The following is a 20,500-nucleotide window of genomic DNA, read 5'->3' on the forward strand; positions in this document are numbered from 1 at the left end:
CCCTCCATTTTCCGGAAAAGCCCCCCCCCACCGTCGGAGCTCTGTCCTTCATCCCCCCCCCTTCCCCCCCCAGAGCCACGCCCCCACACACACACAGCCACAACCCCACCCCAGCCAGAGCGCCACCCGGTGGCCACTTCCTGTCAATTTGATTGGCCACAGACGTTCCTGGCAGCAGAAATGCAAGGCCCCGCCCACCGCGTCCTCAGTGTTGTTGGCCTCAGCCGTCCCGTCCCCCCCCCCACCCCCAGGGCTCCGCCCCCCCCCCAGCAGGCCTGCTGCAGCAGAAGTGTGCAATATTCAGAGACATACATATTACCCCCCCCCCACCCTCCCCCCTGCTCGGTGGGGGTGGGGGAGGCGACGACGGGGGGGCAGGACGGTCCAACCAATAGGATCCGGGCGCCGCCGCCCCCCCCGCCCCCCCTCCACCCCCAACCCTCCCCCCTCCCCGACGCGCAACTTTGGCGGGAAAATGCAACTTGTGTCCCGTTTTCTTTTTCGTGTGTGTGTATGTGTGTGTGTAGCGTAAAAAATGTAAAAGCGATCTGTCCCCCCCCCCCCCCACACCCCCCACACCCCCCACACCCCGGACCCTCCCCCTCCCCCCGCCCTCGTACTGCTGTTGGCTGTTCTGTTTAGTTCATGTGACGTGCCAGTATTCCCCGCCCTCCCCCTCCCCAAGCTCCGCCCCCAGCCCCTCCCCCTCCGCCCAGCACCCCCCCTTGATCTTTAAGATGACAACTCTATGCAGATGCTGTCTTTTATAAGTGTGTCAAAGTTTTAATTTCAAGTAAAAACTGAAAAAAAACAAAACCCTGACAGACGAATTACTGAGATGATGAAAAAAAACTACGAATAAAGAAGAGATTGTTCAGTGTAACCCCGCCTCCCTCATTGTGTCCTCCATCCAATCACGACTCACAGGCCAGGCACTCACCTTATTGTGTAGTGGCAACACACACACCCACTGTACAGCCATGGAAAGCACAACAACAACAACAACCACCACCACCACCACCACAGCGAGCCACCGCCCACTGTCTTATACAAACAGGAAGTAGGAAGTCACATGGTTCGGGAAACACTTCCTGGTTTTCCCAGCAGCGATTCTTCGGGACACGAAACAACGGCGACAACTTTCCTTCAAGACACACGAGGACGTCAAAGAGGAAGTCAAAGAGGAAGTGCAACAGGAAGTGGACGCTATGCTACACATTTGGACTGTGTCTCAGTTCAGGCTCTGCATCCTGGGAAGGCTGCATTTGAAGGCTGCATTTGAAGGCCGGGTGCGTCACAGCACTGCGTGCCAGGCTCCTCCCAGTTCACTCAAACTCCCAGGAGGCTCCAGATGCATCCTGGGAATGCGTCCTACTGTTAGCACCCAGGCTACACTGCTACTGTCCTTCACCTCCTGCTGGATCCCAGGAGGCTTTGCAGCAGTCAGCTGAAATGGCGCCCTCTACTGGCGCCAGGTTGACATCACAGTAAAGCTCAGCCGGGTCTCCAAGACCACCAGAGCCGGTTCTCTTGACACGTCTGCCTCTGGCGCTACGTGACCACAGAACAACAAGACAAACATCACCCTGGTCTGAGGCCCACCAGGGTCCAGGCTCTCTGAGGCTGTCCAGGGTCCAGTCTGGGACCTGTCTTTCCACAGTCAATACAGAGCTGAAGACCTGCTGGTTCTGGGTGGTTCTAGATGGTTCTAAGAGCTCAACACCCTGGTGGTTCTGGATGGTTCTAGGTGGTTCTAAGAGCTCAACACCCTGGTGGTTCTAGATGGTACTGGGTGGTTCTGGATGGTTCTAGGTGGTTCTAAGAGCTCAACACCCTGGTGGTTCTGGATGGTTCTAGGTGGTTCTAAGAGCTCAACACCCTGGTGGTTCTGGATGGTTCTAGGTGGTCCTAAGAGCTAAAGACCCTGGTGGTTCTGGATGGTTCTAGGTGGTCCTAAGAGCTAAAGACCCTGGTGGTTCTGGATGGTTCTAGGTGGTTCTAAGAGCTAAAGACCCTGGTGGTTCTGGATGGTTACAGATGGTTCTCCAGACTCTGGAACCTGGAACACCGAGTCACGCCGCCGCCGGCTCTGCAAGCTGATTGGCTGCCGTCTCTCCTCAACTCACCAAACAGGAAGTCATGAAGCGACGGCTGCTTTTCAAATGTGCTCGTGTTGGGTAACAACCAGTAATGAACATCAGAGTGTGTGTGTGTGTGTGTGTGTGTGTGTGTGTGTGTTCCACATATTTTCCCGCCATCAACCTGCGGGGGAACTGACTGCTGCTGCTCCGCCTCCCACCTCCAGGTGTCACCACTGTGGAAGAACAGAAGCAGGTGAGTCCAGGAGCTTCAGCAGCGCCACCTGCTGGGCCACAGTGGAATCAGACGCCGCTCCGTTTTCAGCTATTTATTGTCAGTACTCAGCAGTAAGGTTATAGTATATGGACACGTTTTGCTGTTAAGAAATGAATTATCAAAACATAGTTTATAAAAGTGTATAGTAAGCATTACACACACACACACACACACACACACATATATATATGTATATACTTATATATAGATATATATATATATGCATGGAAACAAAAGTTAAAGGCTTAAAAACAACAAGGAGTCCCAGACGATCCAGAGCCTCTTCATCATCTTCATCATCATCTTCATCTCCTCCTCCTCCTCCTCCTGGTGGCTCCTCTACACTAAGTGAAATGTGGGCGGCTCCCAGCGGGACCAAAACAAGACGGTGGGTGAGGAGGAAAACATCGACCACTGGTGAGTTCTAGAGCACAGCGCCCCCTACAGCACAGCCACGCTCACTGCACGCATTCCACTTGGCTCTGCATCTTTTTTTTTTTTCTGTCCATTTTTTTTTTTGTTGTCCCATTTTTTTTAAAACTAGCACCAGCGCTCCTGACGGTGGGAGGGTCCAAGAGTCCAAGAACCAATCAAATGAAAGGAGGAGGAGACAGTTTGACAGCAGTAAAACACAGGAAGGAGGAAGTGACCACAAACCAGGAAGTAAAAAAAACACCATCAGCGCCCACACCTCCCCCTCCCCCCCGACAGGGTCCAATCCAGGAAGTGGTGGGAGTGGGCGGAGTCATGGGGGAGGGGGGGGGGGGGGGGTTCGTGGCACGAAGGACACGAGTCTCCATCAGCTCGGCGCCACTGGGGCATTGTGGGTAGGGAGGTCCGGTGACTTGGGTTTTTTGTACATCAACACACTCTAAAAATCACATCCTACAGACTAGCGCTGTCCATTACAAGTGTTAATAATAATAATAATAATAATTATAATAATAGGAATAATAATAATAATAATATAAATAAAAGCATCAGCACGAGGACCTGCTGCTCTCCTGCTTCTGTACAGTCCGCCCCTCTTCCTGGCAGTCCAATCACGTCGTGGCCCAGGTGGTCGGAGCTCCGCCCAGTGACCCCTCCCCCCTTCACTGATTGGCTCAGGGGACTCAACCTCCAACCGTGTGTGACGACGTGATGCTGCGCCGCTGCAGGGAGACGCACCTGACAGCTGCTAGCACGGGGCTAAGCTAACGTACCTAGCGGCAGGCTAAACAGAGGCAACAATGCTAACCGCAAAATTCAGTATGTGTGTGTGTGTGTGTGAGAGAGAGAGCGAGAGAGAGAGAGAGAGAGAGAGAGAGAGAGAGAGCAAGTTTCTGTGACACACACACACACACACACACACACACACACACACACACACACACACACACACACACACACACACACACACACACACACACACACACACACACAGTGTGTCTCCTGGTTTCTCTCCAGGTCTTTAAGAGAGACCAGCCGCCGACCAATCGGCCGCCGCTTCCTGCGTGGGCGGAGCTAAGACACCAACAACGCACTCTGCAAAAAACAAAACAAGACGCCAGCGAGGGTCCCTAGTGGTGGAGGCCACGCCCACTTCCCGACAGGGGGGGGGGGGTCGGAGCCAGGCTGCAGGGGGGGCAGTCCACTGGAGGCTCCGCCCACAGCGCCGCCACAGGAAGAGTTCTGAGGCTCAGCAGTGTCCGCCTCAACTCTAGAGGGCGCAGGAGAGTCAGGGTCTCAGGTGTGTGTGTGTGTGTGTACGGCCATAGTGTCTGTCCTTCACACACACACACACACACACACACACACACACACACACACACACACACACACACACACGGATGAGCTAGTTTGGCATCTTCAGGAACCTAAAGGCCTCCACCCCCCCACCCCCCCCCGACCTCATCTCACACAAAAGGGCCGCCTGGCATAGCCAGGAAGCTGGAGCCACTGGCGGCCGAGCGAGGGGGGGGCGGGGCGGGGCGGCCGCTCCAGTGGACCTTGGCGTGGTGCCGGAGGTTGGACCGGGAGGAGAAGCGGCGGTCGCACTGCGGGCAGGCGAAGGGCCTCTCCTTGGTGTGGATGCGGCGGTGGCAGACCAGCTGGGTGGACACCCGGAAGGACTTGCCGCAGTCGGGGCACTGGTAGCGCTTGGGCTCGGTGTGGATGCGCCGGTGGTTCTTGAGCGACATGAGGTTGGGGAACTCCTTGCGGCAGGCGCTGCAGAAGTAGGCGCCCGTCTTGTGGCTGTTGCGGTGGTTGAGCAGCGAGCTGGCGTGGCGGTAGGACCGCCCGCACTGGTCGCACACGTGGGGTCTGAGGGTCTGGTGGCCGTGGCCGCCGCCGCCGCGGGCGCCGCGGGCTCTGGCCAGGCCGCTGCCGCCGGGGTGGAGGCCTTGCTCCTGCATCAAGGTGAGGTCCAGGCCTGAACCCCAGCCCAGGTCCTGGGAGCCCCCCGCCGGCGGCGGCGGTTGCCGGGACTGCGGCGCCTGGCCGTGGGCGACCTCCAGGTGCAGTCTGAGGCTGGCGGGCGTGGAGAAGGCCCGCTGGCAGGGGCGGCAGGTCAGCTCGCGCTGCCTCTGGTGGACGCGGCGGTGGTTGTGGAGCTGGGAGGAGACGCGGAAGGCCTTGCCGCAGTCGTGGCAGCGGTGGCGCCGCGCCTCCGAGTGGACGCGGCGGTGGTTCTTCAGGGCGAGCAGGTTGGGGTAGGTCTTGAGGCACACGGCGCAGTGGTAGATGCCGACGGTGTGGGTGTTCTTGTGGTTGAGGAGGGAGCTGGCGTGGCGGTAGGAGCGGCCGCACTGGTCACACCTGTGCAGGTGGCCGGGGAGAGAGAGGGGTTCTTTAGTATGGAGCCAAGAGCTTCCGGGTCACAGGTCACAGGTCAATGATTGGTTAGCAGGCACAGCAAGGCAGGTACTCGTCATCATACAGGTATATGATCTGAAATCCGGCTTAAGGCTTTGGTAGAAAACACAGGTACTTGAAAGTAGTGGCACCATGTGATGGGTTCTAGACAGGGGGTTTGGGGGAGGAGACTGCTGAGTTGGAGGGAGGGAGTGTGGGGGTCATGGGGGCGGGGGGAAGGGAGGGGAGGGGGGGGCTGGAAGGTATCTGCTGCTCCCTGCACTGCACAAACCCAAGCACGAGCTTCAAATCAGCTTCTGTTGCGGCGCTCGACTATCGGCCAATCGCTGGGAACAAACGCACACACGTTGCCAGTGGTGCCCTCCCTACGTGTGCAGTGCAGCGCGCTCCAAATACTCCCCCCCCCCCCTTCCCTCCAGCTGAGCCAAAACACCTGAGGTCTAGTCTGGACTAACAACTGGCCAGCGTGGCCACAAACCACGTGAAGGAAAAGACACAACAGGGACTGCAGTCAGGTCAGTACACGGGCAAGGACACACGACATCAACACGCTAGCACTTAGCTCATGCTAAACACAGAATGCTACTTGACACAGAGGGGTTGTCTGGGAGAATAAAGCATGGTGAGACAGCGGAACATGAAATGTTGGGTAGCACGTAGCCTAGAAACTCAGGTATGTGACAAGATGCTAGCTGGAAGCAAACAGGGTTGACTTATCTGGTCTCTCCACTAATTCAATTTGTCCAAACTTCAGAAAAATCCGAATTCCGGCACGCGTATGGTCCCAAGGAAGCCGGATTGGAGATCATATACCTGTAATAGACACGTAGAGACCTAACATTTATCTTCACGAGTTGCGTTTCAACTTCCAACAATCACAAACAACTGACAGAACTCACGTGTACCGACACTCTTCTCCCTCTCCGGCGCCGGCCGTGGCCTTCCTCCTCACATCCATGCCTACCTGGTTCTCCCCGCAGCGGTGCCGTGCCAGGCCGGACCTCCCCTGGAAACTCTTTCCGCAGGTGGGGCAGCCGTAGGGGGTGGCGCCCTCCTCGTGGACCTTCTGGTGGTTGCGCAGGAAGCGCGCCAGGCGGAAGGCTTTGCCGCAGGTGTGGCAGACGTGCTTCTTGCGCTGCGTGTGGATGCGCATGTGGTTGCGCAGCGCCATGTAGTTGGTGTAGGGCTTGTCGCAGAAGTTGCAGCGGAAGTTGCCCGTCTTGTGGGTGTGCTTGTGGTTGAGCAGGGAGCTGGCGTGCTTGTAGGCGCAGGTGCACAGGTCGCAGGCGTACGGCCGCTCGTCCGAGTCCACGTCCACGGAGCTGCGCTCGATGCTGACGTTGGTGGCGCTGCTGGCGGAGGAGGACGAGGGGAGGTGCTGGGCGGGGCAGTCGTGTCCGGCCAGGGCGTCGGCCGTGGGGAAGCCTTCGCAGCAGCCGTCGCACTCGAAGTCCATCTGGGCCCCAGGCCCCTGCGGGCCTTTGCACAGGCCGGCCGTGGTGTGGGTGGCCAGCTGGCGCTGGGTGCGGAAGCCCTTCCCGCACTCCTGGCAGTTGTGCTTCTTCTGGGCGAAGTGGAGCCGGAGGTGGTTCTTCATGGCCAGCCTGTTGGGGTACGTGGAGTTGCAGACGTTGCAGTGGTACTCCCCAATCTTGTGAAGGTTCTTGTGGTTGGCCAGGCTGCCGGCGTGGCGGTACGTCTTTCCGCACTCCTCGCACGAGAAGGGTCGCCTGCCGCTTTCAGCCGGGTCGAACTTCTGAGGTCTGGAAGTGCCGGCGGACGAGTAGGGCTTCTTGAACCCTTGGTGGCTGTACTTCATGCCCATGACCTGACCCTTGGAGGGTTCCCCTCGCATAGACTGCATGTGGGAAGGACCGGGTTGCTGAAAGCGGGAACCGTTGGGACCGGTACGGACGAGACCTTTGGCCCGATGCTCCTCGTGGAGGCGCAGGTGGTTGATGAGCTGCTTCTGAATCTTAAAAGCCTTGCCACATTCTTCGCACTTGTGCCTGCAACATTAACCAAATTAAAGTGTGAATATGAATGGTTACAGGGAGTGGGACCGTCGTCCGGCCGAGGCCAAAAACACGCAGTAGACATTGAAGCCCTTGTGATTATCCTTCAATTGTAATAACACATGAAAAACAACCTTATTTCTATGCTAGCTCAAAACTGCCTCTCCAGCTAAAGGCGCTGCACTTAACATAAAATCCCAATTGAACTGACAAAGCTAAGCTGCGTGTGCGATGGGAGTAAGATGAGATCAGATACATACCTCTTCAGGTCAAAGTGGGTCCTCTGGTGGTTCTTGAGAGCCAGCAGGTTGTAGTAGCGTTTCTGGCACACCAGGCAGCGGAAGACGCCGGTCTTGTGAGACTTCTTGTGGTTGAGGAGCGAGCAGGGGTGTCTGTACCCTCGGCCACACTGGTCGCACTTGTGGGGTTTGTCGCTTTGGTCGACCATGGCCCTGCGTCCGCCTCCGCCGACGTCGCGGCTCCCGCCAGCGACCCCGCCGCCCACTCCGTCCCCTCCGGACATCCCTTTGGCTCCGTTCAGACCCTGCTTGCTCATTGAACTACCTCGGTTCTTGCCGGGACACAAGTGCGTAATGAGGTGGTGGCGATCCGCAAAGAACATACCGCAGTCCACGCAAATGTGGTTGCGACCGTCCATCTTGTCGTTGCCATTGGCGGGGGTGCCCCCGATACCCTGTTGCTGGCTGTCTGGCCTCTGGGGGCCGTGGATGAGCTGGTGGTTCAGAAGGTCTTGCTTTCTGGAGAAGCTCTGGCCGCAGGTGGAGCAGATCATCCTCCACTCCTGCTCGAGGCTGGAAGGTCCCGAGGCGGTGGGGTTGTTGGCGTGACTCCGCAGGTGGCTCCTGAGGGCTCTGAGGCTGGCGTAGTGGTTGCCACAGACCGAGCACTGATAGACTTCTCCGTCGTCCACGTCCTTGTCGCTGGCGCCCATTCTCTTGCCCCCACTCTGGGAGTACTGCCGCTGGCTGCTGCTTTCTTTCAGGCTGTTGGAGCTTCCTGCAGACAGCGACGTGGCACCGGAGCTGTGGTAGTTCATGCCACCCATGAAACCATTGGACAAAGTGCCCTGCTGCTGTTGCTGCTGGCCCCGACGAGGACACAGGTGCGACTTGATGCCGGACACGTCCCCGTACATCTCCCCGCAGTCGGCGCAAACGTGCCTGTCGGCCTGCCGGTGGGAAGCGCCACTCTGGGACAGTGAGCCGCCGTCAAAGCGATCGTGGAAGCCGAGAGAGTCCAAGCCGCTGCTGTGGCCCCCGTCGGACACAAAGTGGGAAGCGTCTCCCAGATTCCCAGGAAGTGAGATGGGCGCCGTGGCACCGCTGCCTTCTTGGACGTAGCTCTGCTGGGAGTCCAGCGTCAGAGGTTCTGGAGACAGCCAGTCGTTGTTGTCGTTCCCAATGGACGGGTTGCCGGAGCGCCCCTTGTGACTTCGCAGGTGGCTGTGCAGCGCCGCCAGGTGAGGGTACTGCTTGCAGCAGATGCTGCACTGGTAGTGGCCCGTCTGATGGCAACGCTTGTGGTTGACCAGACTCCCTGCGTGTCGGTAGCTTTTGCCACACTCTCCACACTTGAAACGCCTCTCCCCATCATCCGGCGAGTTGGCCTGCGGCACGCGGCCTCCGGAGGGGGAGGAGTTCAGCGCGTCCGAGTTGAGGATGGAGTCCTGGCTGTGGGAGGGAGGGTGGGGATCGTGAGTCAGGTAGTGGGCCTTCAAAGTCTCCAGATCGGGATGTCCCGCACCACAGTAAGCGCAGGTGTAGATCGGATTGTTGACCGGAGGACCCATGATGGGGTCGTAGGGACCCCTTTTGTCACTGGGCAAGGGAGGCAGAGGCAGGGGGTCCCCGAGGGCCGGGGTGTACGCCGGGGATCGAACCGCGCTCAGGTTGTGAGGCATGATACCCGGGAAAGCGCGGGGCAACCCGAGGGACGGCGAGGCCGAGTTGTGCAGGAGGATGTGCTCCTGGAAGTCCGTCTTACTCGGCAGCGCTATCTGGCACAAGTGGCAAAAGCAGGCGGCCGTGTCGTCGCTCTGGGACGCCTGGGTGCTGCTGCCGCGGTCCGAGGAGTGGAGGCCGCCACTCACCATGGACAGCCCGGGGGGCTTGAACTTGGAGTGAGTTCTCTCGTGGCTATTTAGGGCAGCCAGGTTGCTGAATTGCTTGAAGCACACGGAGCACTTGAAGGTTCCTTGCTGGTGACACTTCTTGTGGTTCACCAGGCTACCGTGATGCCGGTAGGTGCGGTCGCACTGGTCGCACTTGAACGGCCGGTCCCAGGCGTCGTCGGACTCGGGGGAGCCTTTCTTCCTGTGCTCGTCGGCCTCGTGGCCTTGCAAGACGCCGTGCACGATGGCGCTGTTGTTCAAGTGAGAGCGGCCGAACCCGTCCGAGAGGTCCTGGGCGAGGCCGTAGTCCCTCTCGTCGTGGCCCGCCTCCTCGGCAACCTCCTCGCTCTCTTCCTCTGTGTGCACGCTGCTCGGGGACAGCGTGTGGATGCGCAGGTGGTTCTTCAAGGCCACCGCGTTGGGCAGGGTGCGAGTGCAAACCGGGCACTGAAACGATCCGACCTCGTGCGACTTCTTGTGATTGGCTAAACTGGTGGCGTGCTTGTAGATGCGGCCGCACTGTTCACACTCAAAACGTCCGCTCTCTTCCTGCTGGTGATAATGTGCTTTCATATGTTCGAGGAGACTTGGAGTACTCGGGCAAACCATATCACATTCTTTACAGGGGAATCCCTTGGCACGACTCATATCATGCATTGCCATAGTATTCTGACGCACACAGGTAGGAGGGAGTCGCCGTTCACAACATGATGCGATGAACAGTGAGGGGGGGGGGGGAGAGATGGGGGGAGGAGGAAACAGGGTAGCTTAGCTCTTCAGCAGGGGGGGAGGGGCCACACAGCCATTCAGTTCTCCACGGTCATCGGCGGAGGTCCGGCCAATCGGGGCCCCACCGGGATGTGGCCGGCAGCCAATGAGGTGAGAACTGCAGTGACAGGAAGAGGACGAAAGCAGAGGGTTAGCCAACGGCATTGGCAGGAGGACGATCTAAACACGGAGAGCAAAGTGTGTCAATAAAGTTCCTCTTCTTCATCAGCAGCCAGGTTGAGCAGACGCACCGGGAACGCAGGCACACAATGACGCCTGGCGGACCTTGTCAGGTAAAGCCAGAGTTGAGTTTGACTGCTTCATCCAGTGATGAGCAGCACTGAAGGATCCAAAACGCCAAAGAAATCAACTTTCAAACCACTGCCAACGGGACTGTTGACTACCCTCGGGTTCCTGGCCCATTTAGCTCCACCCCCTGCAGGTTAGCCCCTCCCTCAGCAGCAACAGCCCAGTGATCGGGTCCCAGTGCAGGTGGACGCAGCAGTCCACTGGACACCACACAACTCATCACTGTATCCATTTACAGCACAATGAGCACTGCTCCAAAATGCATTCAGGTGGAACTCAACATTTATTCTCCATGACGACGAGGAAAGCTGCCGGCCTGTTTCTGAACACGAGCAGAGGCATCACGGTCTCACATCTGTTTGGACTTCTCCCTATGTTGACACACGGCTGCTTGTTACAGGTGTCACGTGACGCACTGGAAACTGGAAACCAGGCTGGAGACCAGGATGGAGACCAGGATGGAGACCAGGCTGAAGGCCAGGCTGGAGACCAGGATGGAAAACAGGCTGGAAACCAGGCTGGAGACCAGGATGGAGGCCAGGCTGGAGACCAGGATGACCAGGATGGAAACCAGGCTGGAGACCAGGATGGAGGCCAGGCTGGAGACCAGGATGACCAGGATGGAAACCAGGATGGAGACCAGGATGGAGACCAGGATGGAGACCAGGATGGAGACCAGGCTGGAGGCCAGGCTGGAGACCAGGATCGAAAACAAGCTGGAGACCAGGCTGTAGACCAGGATGGAAACCAGGCTAGAGACCAGGCTAGAGACCAGGATGGAAACCAGGCTGGAGACCAGGCTGGAGACCAGGATGGAAACCAGGCTGGAGACCAGGATGGAGACCAGGATGGAAAACAGGCTGGAAACCAGGCTGTAGACCAGGCTGGAAACCAGGCTGTAGACCAGGCTGGCAACCAGGATGGAGACCAGGATGGAGACCAGGATGGAGACCAGGATGGAGACCAGGATGTAAACCAGGCTGGAGACCAGGCTGGAGACCAGGATGGAGACCAGGATGGAGACCAGGCTGGAGGCCAGACTAGAGACCAGGATCGAAAACAAGCTGGAGACCAGGCTGTAGACCAGGATGGAAACCAGGCTGGAGACCAGGATGGAGACCAGGATGGAAACCAGGCTAGAGACCAGGCTGGAGACCAGGCTGGAGACCAGGATGGAGACCAGGCTGGAGACCAGGCTGGAGACCAGGATGGAGACCAGGATGGAGACCAGGCTGGAGACCAGGATGGAGGCCAGGCTGGAAACCAGGCTTGAGGCCAGGCTGGAGACCAGGATGGAAACCAGGCTGGAAACCAGGCTGGAGACCAGGCTAGAGACCAGGCTGGAAACCAGGATGGAGACCAGGATGGAAACCAGGCTAGAGACCAGGATGGAGACCAGGCTAGAGACCAGGCTAGAGATCAGGCTAGAGACCGGGCTAGAGACCAGGATGTAAACCAGGCTAGAGACCAGGATGGAGACCAGGCTGGAGACCAGGCTAGAGACCAGGCTAGAGACCAGGATGGAAACCAGGATGGAAACCAGGCTAGAGACCAGGATGGAGACCAGGCTAGAGACCAGGCTAGAGACCAGGATGGAAACCAGGATGGAGACCAGGATGGAAACCAGGATGGAAACCAGGATGGAAACCAGGCTAGAGACCAGGATGGAGACCAGGCTAGAGACCAGGATGGAGACCAGGCTAGAGACCAGGATGGAAACCAGGATGGAAACCAGGATGGAAACCAGGCTAGAGACCAGGATGGAGACCAGGCTAGAGACCAGGCTAGAGACCAGGATGGAAACCAGGATGGAGACCAGGATGGAGACACTCTTAGCGCCATTAGGACCTGGCAACACACCTGGCCAGTGTGAGGTGCACAGGAGGACTTCTGGGGCACTGGCTACACAACAACTATGAGAGCTAACCGTGGTTTCATTAGCCCGGCAGCAGCTGCTGACTGCAAACCTTATCAGCCACCCGAACCCATTAGAAAAAACAACCAGGGGAAGATGTTACCAAACAGCAGGCTAACGACACTCAGACTTCAGACCCACTTGGTGGTCTGCAGCAAACAAGTCAGCCGTGACTTCACACACACACACGCGCACACACACACAAATCAGATCAATACTTGGTTAAGAAGCAGAGGTGATTAAGTGGAGTCGATGTCTGAGGCAGCTTTAAGAGGCTAATCTGCAGTCTGACAGATTACTGCGGCCCATTAATCTGAACACACACACACACACACACACACACACACACACACACACACACACACACACACACACACACACACACACACACACACACACACACACCACTTTGTTTTCCTCGGCCAATCAGACGGAGCCCTGCCCCTGTAGATCACGGCACCACTGAGATGTTGGAAGGACAGAAGCTGTTTTCTCAGGTGTTAGAAGGTTCTGCAGCTGCTGGATGGAACTCATGGTTCCTGTCCTCAGAACACCACAGTATCCAGTAGCGTGATCCACAGCTAGTGTTGACCATGCAATCCTCATGGAGAAGATGCCATCGCCATCATCACCATCATCATCATCATCATCTGACTGAAAGTTCTGTTCCTGAGAGCAGGAACCCAATAAACAGCGCCAGTGTAATCATCTCTGTTATTGTTTATCCTTGTTATTACTGCGAGCAGTGTGTAACTGAAACACGCTGCCGTCACTGCAGCTCACCAAACACCAGAGTGATTCCTCTCCCCTCCACAGAGGAACAGTGAGGGCTCCATGAACCACCTGGGAGTGTCTGCGTCAGCAGAGAGTGGAGTGAAGGAGACCTGGGAGCAGGTTCCTCTGGCTGCAGAACCTCCTTCAGGCAATAAAGAGTGGAAAGCAGCGTCCCAGAAGTGCTTCTGTGCTTCCCCATGGATCCGCCATGGAGTTGTGAGGAACATCAGGCTGAGCCCCACCAACCAACCAGAACCTTCTGACTGACTGTTGGAGGTCCTGGAGGAGCCACAGACCCACCAGGAGATCAGTCAAGGACAGAAACACACACCCTGAGTACCACCAGCACCATCTTATTATTATTATTATTGTTGTTGTTGTTGTTGTTGTTGTTATATATAATGTATACAGTATATAATAATAATAATAATAATAATAATAATGATGATGATGAGAAGAAGAAGAAGAAGAAGAAGAAGAAGCAGCAGCTCGCGCAGTGAGAACTTTGCTCCCCGTTCCTGCTTCTCCTCTCCGACTGCAGCGTCAACAGCAGCTCCCTCCAGCCAATCACATCCTCCGCACTGCCGCCGCCGTGTAAACAAACCGAACCGGAACTCCGGGCGGTCCGGCTACGGGAGTCCAGCACAAACACACGGTCCTCTCCCCACCAGCGTTGCTCCGCCGGGTCCCGGTCTGCCCCCTAGCCCCACCCCGCCCCTAGGGCCGTGCAGCCCCTCTGACCTTGGCTCGCCTCCGCCGCCCGGTGCAGCCTCGGCGGGGACCGAGCGGGACAAAAGCGGCGCCGGGACCCGGCCAACACGTCCCGGCCGGGGCTCCCGCTCTGTCCGAGGCGGGAAGCAGGCTGCGGAGCTCCGCGGAGCTCCGGGCAGCCGAGGAGAACCCCACCGAGGCCGCTGTGTTTTCCGACACGATGCCACCCAGCGAGCGGGGACAACACCTACAGCCATCAGCCATCAGCCCCTCTCTCTCTCTCTCTCTCCCTCCCTCTCTCTCTCTCTCACTGAGACCCCGACTCCATGGAAAAATGGCTCTCGAGCAGCGAGCCATTTTCCCCCTGATGCTAACGGCTAGCACCGCCTTCCTTCACCGCCGCACAAAAACACAGCAGCGCCGCCCGCGGCTGCAACACGGGCGGCTGCCGACGCCTGGAGCCCCCCAGCAGCCCGCCGCGTGGGGCATTTTTCTGTCTAAATGTGGCTCTCGAACGTGAATAAAAGTGCATATTTATTGTGTGATGATGGGGATAACGGCGGTGCAGGAGGCAGCAGCTAGCCTTAGCATTAGCGACTAGTTAGCATTAGCAACCCCCTGTGATGATGGAGGAGGGGGAGGAGGGAGGAGGAAAAAAAAACATAAAACGGAAGTTCCGCAAAACAAGAAAATAATACACACACGCGAAAACACACGAACGAACGCAACACAAATGCACACTGCGCGCACAATCCGTCCACGCACTCGCTCAGTCAGTCACTGGTGCGGGCGGGCGCACTGCGAGACGGAGCTGGGTTAGCACAGGGGCTAGCCGTTAGCTCCAGCGCTAGCCCAGCCGAGGCTAGGCTAGGTAGCCCAGGCTAGCCCGCAGCTACACAAAGATCTCGACAAACAGCGCGGCCCCCGCTGACGGAAAAGACACTTTCTCGGCTTTTCTCCGCTCCGCACTCACCCTCAAGTGGCCTCGGCGCCCCGCAAAAACCACCGCAAGCGCTGCGTGCGTGCGGACTGGGAACCGTGCGGGCTTTCACGGATTCGACATGCTTATTTGATTTTTTTTTTTTTTCCTCCTCTTCAACACACCGACTTTGGCTCCCGGGCTCTCCCCCTCCTCCTCCGCCTCCGCCTCCACCACCGCGGCTGCCGCTCCGACTATTTCCTGCCGCTCGCTGTCACCGCGCGGCGCTGGGACGCACGCGGCAAACGCGTCATCATGCGCAAGAGAGCACGCACGCGCATGTGTTTGAGGGTTCGAGGTGTGTGTGTGTGTGTGTGTGTGTGTACGCGCGCGCGCGAGAGAGAGACCGTCTCCTCCTGAATGTGTCGTCTCAGCAGGAGACGTTTGGTCCGTTTTTTTTTTTGCGGTTGCAACGGGGCCGGAAGTGGCGCCCGGCCGAACCGAGCCGAGCTGAGCCGAGCCGAGCCGAGCCGCCACTGGCTGAGTGATCCCTCAGAGGTGATCTTACCTGCAGATAAAACGAGCAGGGCCATGAACCCCCTGGTCTAGCGCCCCCTCTCATCTCTTGGCTGGAAATGGCTGAATTACATTTTGAAGAAGAAGGAAGGGAAGAAGGAAGAAGAAGAGGAAGAGAAGAAGGCCTTTGTTTGGCCCACATTTGCATTGTGCAAAGGCATAAACAGTGCAAAGAGAATAATTGTAAGCGTAAAATCATAGGTGTCAGATTGGACAGATTTTACATCACTATGATGTAGAGGTTTTATTGGAGGAGGAGCTCCAGAGGATGGAGGGATGGAGGGAGGGAGGGAGGGATGGTTGGATGGATGGAACATTTGGCATAAAACGAGGGGAACCAACAGGATGAGTTGAGAGGCTGTGGTTCAGATCAGGAGCTCCATGCTGTCAGCTGATTGACAAGACGCACACGTGATTCAGCTGTGGGCACAATCACCTTTAATATTTGTGTTGCGGGGGGGAAACAGGAGGCAGGAAGTGATGTCAGCATCGTTGGTCAACATTTTACATCTCAAAATCAAAAGTGACACCAAAAGTCAAAGGTCATGTGACGTGTGGAAGGTCACGCTGTGCAATGCTTGACCTTTAGAAGGTTGTGTTTCCTAAACAGCTGCTGCTGCTGCTGCTGCTGTTACTGCTGCTGCTGCTGCTGCTGCCGCTGCTGCTGCTGCTGCTGCGACTGCTGCTGCTGCTGCTGCTGCTGCTGCTACTGCTGCTGCTGCTGCTGCTGCTGCCGCTGCTGCTGCTGCTGCCGCTGCTGCTACTGCTGCTGCCGCTGCCGCTGCTGCTGCTGCTACTGCCGCTGCTGCTGCTGCTGCTGCTGCTGCTGCTGCTGCTGCTGCTGCTGCTGCCGCTGCTGCTGCTGCTGCCGCTGCTGCTACTGCTGCTGCCGCTGCTGCTACTGCTGCGACTGCTGCTGCCGCTGCCGCTGCCGCCGCCGCCGCTGCCGCTGCTGCTGCTGCTACTGCCGCTGCTGCTGCTGCTGCTGCTGCTGCTGCTGCTGCTGCCGCTGGGTTGGACTCTGTTTGTGTGTTGCCAGTTGACTTTCAACTGTGACTGGAGGCCACAGGAGGTTGATGAGGCACCGTGATTGACAGGGGACTCCAGGAAAGCAGGAAGCAGATGCTGTGGCTCCGCCCCCTCCTTCCATCCAACAGTCTGTAGGTGAACCCTAACAATCAAAACCTGTTCTCCTTTAAAGGTGTATCAAACAACTGTCGAGAGGGGAAAGGAGTGCATGTGGCACGTCTATATATCAGTGCACAGTGTGGTAGTTTGGTGGCTAACAGTGAAGTATTAGTATGATATCAAACTATTAGATCAGTATGTGTTTATTATGGAGTGCATTAGTAAAGATAGTATGATTACAAGGTACTTATAAAGGTACTTGTACATGTCTGCACTTTATAGCAACAGTTCCATTATTCATTTGCACAACACACACACACACACACACACACACACACACACACACACACATACATGTACAATGTGTGTATATTGTACATTTGTATTTAATTCCCTGCTAAGCACCCTGGTTGGATGCAAACTGCATTTCTTTGCTCTGTACTTGTGACGTGAACAATAAAGTTCAATCTAACGCCACGCACTGTGATCGCCTCGTGGAGGTGTTGCGTCATCACACCGTCAGTGTCCAACACACCTGTGTGACGGTGCAGTGCGGTGTTCGCTGCTTGACATGGCTTGGATCCACTGAACTGATTCCTACCACGCAGCTCTGAGCGGCTCTGCGCTGGCTCGGCCTGCATATCCCAGAATCCTAGCGGGGCGCGATGACGTCACATTCCCTCGCTCGCTCTGCCGCCGCTCTCAGCCCGCCTCTGTGCTCCGGCGGACCGGTGAAGATTCTGGAGGAGCAGTGGCAACCATGGGTCCGGTCGAGGTAAAAAATAAATAAATAAATACATAAATAAATAAAAACCTGCTCCGGATGGTTCCGGTCCAAACCGGCCCCTAGTCTGACTTCCGGTTGTTTGCCGCTCTGTGTTGTGTGCGCCGTGGTGCCCTCAGACGAGGCTACCGCCGTTAGCCTGCGACCCGCGAGCGTCCCGGCGAGGGACGGACGGACTGGCGGTGTTACGGTGTAATCAGTGGCGTCATATTATCATCACGCGCTCGCGCTTATTTCACCCGACGCCATGGAAGTTTCCGGTCATTGCGGAAACCACTCGGAGCAGGAAGAGAAGCCGAGAGAGACGCTGCAAGCACCACCACCACCTCTCTCTCTCTCTCTCTCTCTCTCTCTCTCTCTCTCTCTTTGTCTCTCTCTCTCTCTCTCTCCCTCCGTCGCAGCTACGCTGAAATTATTCACTTCGTGTGTGTGAGAGAGAGAGAACTCAGTTATGACGTCACAAAAGTAGACGTATCAGCCGTTGTGTTGTGGCCATTGTGTGACGTCACCACTCCTCGACTTGAAAACTCCAGTTTGTCCAGCGATGACGTCACACTGCCCCCAGGAGCTTCGTTGTTGTTGTTGTTGTTGACTGGCTGATCAAGTGGGTCGCAGCCCAAAAGTGGGCCGTGTAGCTGTTTTCATTGGGTCGCAGCTTTGTGGGCAGTTTCCTTTTTCTCAAGGGATTTTAAAAGATGCATATTTATGGAGAGAATTCAATAATATCAATAACTTATAAACATGATGGACAGCGAAAGTGCTGTGCAATAAATTTGGGTCGCGACCCACCAGTTGAGAACCACTGGATGGTTTAGATGCTTCATTGTTTAGTCACTCTAGGTTAGCCCTGTGTTTACAGCCTGCTGCTAACCCCGAGGTTGACCTGAGCCACTGACCTGTGTGTGTGTGTGTGTGTGTGTGTGTGTGTGTGTGTGTCCTCCTGCAGCTCCTCCACATGTCGGTCTTCTCCCAGGACTTCTCTCCCTGCGGACGCTTCTTGGCGGCCGGGAACAACTACGGAGAGATCGCCATCTTCAGGTGGGCCGAGCAACTACACCTCACACAGCTTTGGGCCGGGTCGGGCCGGTGGGAACGGGCCCAGTCTCTCCATCATGTAACGCTGGCTGTTGATTGGCTGTTTGCAGCCTGTCTGCGGCGCTGAGTCCCGACGCCACGGTGCTGAGTCGCAAGCCGGTCCTCACCTTCGCAGGTAAGTGACGTTAGCGCCGAGCTAGCCTCTAGCCGCTAGCCGCCTTGACCCACTGCGATCCCTCGGCAGCTCACGAAGGTCCCGTCTTCTGCCTGCTGTCCACCGACTGCCACCTGCTCAGCGCCGGCAACGGACAGATCAGCGCCTGGAGCTGGAGCGAGCTGGTCAAGAAGGTGAGACGCAGCACCAGGTGGCGCTCCAGAGGTTCCAGCGGCGGAGGCGCAGGCTGAGGGCCAAACTGAGGTTCTGTCTGGTTTGTCTCCTCAGAACGTGAAGCAGGTGTGGACCAAGAGGCCCAGCTACAGGTGAGAGCCTTCGGCTTAGGGTCACCTGGTGCTGTGAGTCCGTCCAGGTGTCCTGACTGCCCCTCCCCCTGTGTGTGACTCCGCCCCTCAGGTCCAGTCTGGAGATCCCTGAGATCAACGGCATGGTCATCAACCACAGGGTCAGTGTGACCACCGCCCCCTGGTGACAGCAGTGGGCCACTGCCCAGTCCGCTGTCTGCTGCCAGGCTAACCAGCGCTCGTGTCTTCTGGTTCTTCTGGTTCTGTGTTCAGGACAACACCCTGGTGGTCGGCGCCGGAGACAACAACGTCCACATCCTGGACCTGGAGCACGGCGTTTTCAAGGTGGGTGCCGCCTCTGGTTCTGTGGAGGAGGGCTGGGTCTGGCTGGGTCTGGCAGGTTTGTGGTTGTCTGGGTCCTGGGTGTCTCGGCTGAGGTTCTGGACTGCCCCCTGCAGGCGGCCCTCCAGGGCCACTCGGACTACGTGCACTGCGTGGCGGTGAGGGAGCGAGAGGGCGAGATCCTGTCGGGGGGCGAGGACGGCGCCGTCCGGATCTGGGGTGAGGAGCCTCCACGGTCACATGACCTGACTGCTGCTAAGCTAGGCTAGGCTAGCTCCAGGTTGTGCTGTGCTAACAGCAATGCTAATTCCCCCCCGCAGACAACCGGACGGGTCAGTGTGTTCACTGCATCGAGGTCCACAAGTACGAGGTGAGGAACGAACACACCGCCGAGCTCTGGGAGGCTATGCTAGCAGCTAGGCTAACACTCACTGTGTGTGTGTGTGTGTGTGTGTGTCAGGGCTGTGCTCGGCCGCAGCACGGGAAGTGGATCAGCTGTGTGAGCACCGACTCGGACTGGATGGTAAGACAACGAGTGGTACCCGACGCAAAGTGATTGGTGATGATGTCATCGCTATCAGACTGACTCTGATTGGCTGTCCCACTGCAGCTGTGTGGCGGTGGCCCCTCCCTCTCCATGTGGCACCTGCGCTCGCTGTCGCCCACCTCCGTCTTCCCTCTGATTGGCTGCCAGAGACAGGCCGCCTTCCACCAGGACATGGTGAGGACACACACACACAGGAAGTGTGTGTGTGTGTGTGTGTGTGTGTGACTAAACACTTCCTGTCAGAGGATCAGGTCTTCAGACAGACTCTGATTCCTGGTAGTTTAGCACCTTCTATTAGCGTAGCATCAAAGCTGAACTGATTGAGTGTGTGTGTGACCCTGCGGCGCCCCCTGCTGCAGATCCTGGCGGTGGGCGACGGGCCCTCGGTGTCCCACTGCCTGCTGGGCGGCGAGGTCAAGGCCCAGATCCCCTGCACGCCACGCAGCCTCAACACGCTGCGGCTCAACACCAACAGCTCCGAGCACCGGGTGAGTGTGACAGCCGGGGGCCACTAGAGGGCCGCAGCCCTGCTGGACTGCTCTAGACTGCTCTGGGTCTGGGTCTGGTTCTGGACTGTACCGCACTTCCTCAGCTCAGTGTCTGCTGTTGTGTTCACAGGTGCTGACAGTAGGGGGCAGCAGCGACCACATTGACGTCTTCACCAACCTGTCGTACAGAGCGTTCTCACTGCGCTTCTGACACACACACACACACACACACACACACACACACACACACACACACACACACACACACACACACACACACACACACACAGTCTTTTTTACCATTGTTATTGCATCACTGTTTAGGCTAAACTCAATAAAGTTGTCGTCTTTTTCTACGAGTTGTGTGTCTGTTGTCGTCGTTGTG

The 20,500-nt window shown here is 57.2% G+C and overlaps 2 protein-coding genes across 4 annotated transcripts; one reads left to right on the plus strand and one right to left on the minus strand.

Moving 5' to 3' along the window:
* Positions 1-2,392: 2,392 nt before the first annotated feature.
* LOC142881197 (zinc finger protein 646) lies at positions 2,393-15,116 on the minus strand. 3 transcript variants are annotated; one of them, XM_076015311.1, is made up of 5 exons: positions 14,811-15,116; positions 7,490-10,246; positions 6,179-7,223; positions 5,931-6,027; positions 5,019-5,158 (listed from the first exon to the last, which is right to left on the minus strand). In XM_076015311.1, the coding sequence occupies exons 2-4, from the start codon at positions 10,021-10,023 to the stop codon at positions 5,965-5,967; spliced, it is 3,642 nt and encodes a 1,213-aa protein (XP_075871426.1). In that variant the 5' UTR covers positions 10,024-10,246; positions 14,811-15,116; the 3' UTR covers positions 5,019-5,158; positions 5,931-5,964. The 3 variants fall into 3 exon arrangements, with proteins under 3 accessions (XP_075871424.1, XP_075871426.1, XP_075871425.1); XM_076015310.1 differs by having other exon boundaries at positions 6,114-7,223; positions 14,811-15,114; XM_076015309.1 differs by lacking the exon at positions 5,931-6,027 and having other exon boundaries at positions 2,393-5,157; positions 6,114-7,223; positions 14,811-15,113.
* A 1,966-nt stretch (positions 15,117-17,082) lies between these two features.
* Positions 17,083-20,474, plus strand: thoc6 (THO complex 6). Its single transcript, XM_076015360.1, has 13 exons — positions 17,083-17,235; positions 18,191-18,282; positions 18,390-18,454; positions 18,524-18,627; positions 18,722-18,759; positions 18,851-18,899; positions 19,012-19,083; positions 19,197-19,299; positions 19,401-19,450; positions 19,541-19,603; positions 19,691-19,801; positions 19,987-20,115; positions 20,246-20,474. The coding sequence occupies exons 1-13, from the start codon at positions 17,221-17,223 to the stop codon at positions 20,324-20,326; spliced, it is 972 nt and encodes a 323-aa protein (XP_075871475.1). The 5' UTR covers positions 17,083-17,220; the 3' UTR covers positions 20,327-20,474.
* Positions 20,475-20,500: the final 26 nt, after the last annotated feature.

The sequence above is a fragment of the Nelusetta ayraudi genome, unplaced genomic scaffold (genome assembly GCF_046127955.1).
Source record: "Nelusetta ayraudi isolate G7.1 ecotype Tasmania unplaced genomic scaffold, CSIRO-AGI_Nayr_v1 ptg000186l, whole genome shotgun sequence".
Taxonomy (NCBI): domain Eukaryota; kingdom Metazoa; phylum Chordata; class Actinopteri; order Tetraodontiformes; family Monacanthidae; genus Nelusetta; species Nelusetta ayraudi.

What these genes read in the sequence shown, in the direction of transcription:
- LOC142881197 (XM_076015309.1), bottom strand. Translation starts at nt 10,023, where the DNA reads ATGGCAATGCATGATATGAGTCGTGCCAAGGGATTCCCCTGTAAAGAA. An exon ending in ACCCACTTTGACCTGAAGAG is followed by an intron (nt 7,224 to 7,489) that starts GTATGTATCTGA and finishes TTAATGTTGCAG; the next exon opens with GCACAAGTGCGAAGAATGTG. An exon ending in GGAGAAGAGTGTCGGTACAC is followed by an intron (nt 5,158 to 6,113) that starts GTGAGTTCTGTC and finishes CCACCTGCACAG; the next exon opens with GTGTGACCAGTGCGGCCGCT.
- thoc6 (XM_076015360.1), top strand. An exon ending in TGGAGCACGGCGTTTTCAAG is followed by an intron (nt 19,084 to 19,196) that starts GTGGGTGCCGCC and finishes TGCCCCCTGCAG; the next exon opens with GCGGCCCTCCAGGGCCACTC. An exon ending in GCACCGACTCGGACTGGATG is followed by an intron (nt 19,604 to 19,690) that starts GTAAGACAACGA and finishes GTCCCACTGCAG; the next exon opens with CTGTGTGGCGGTGGCCCCTC.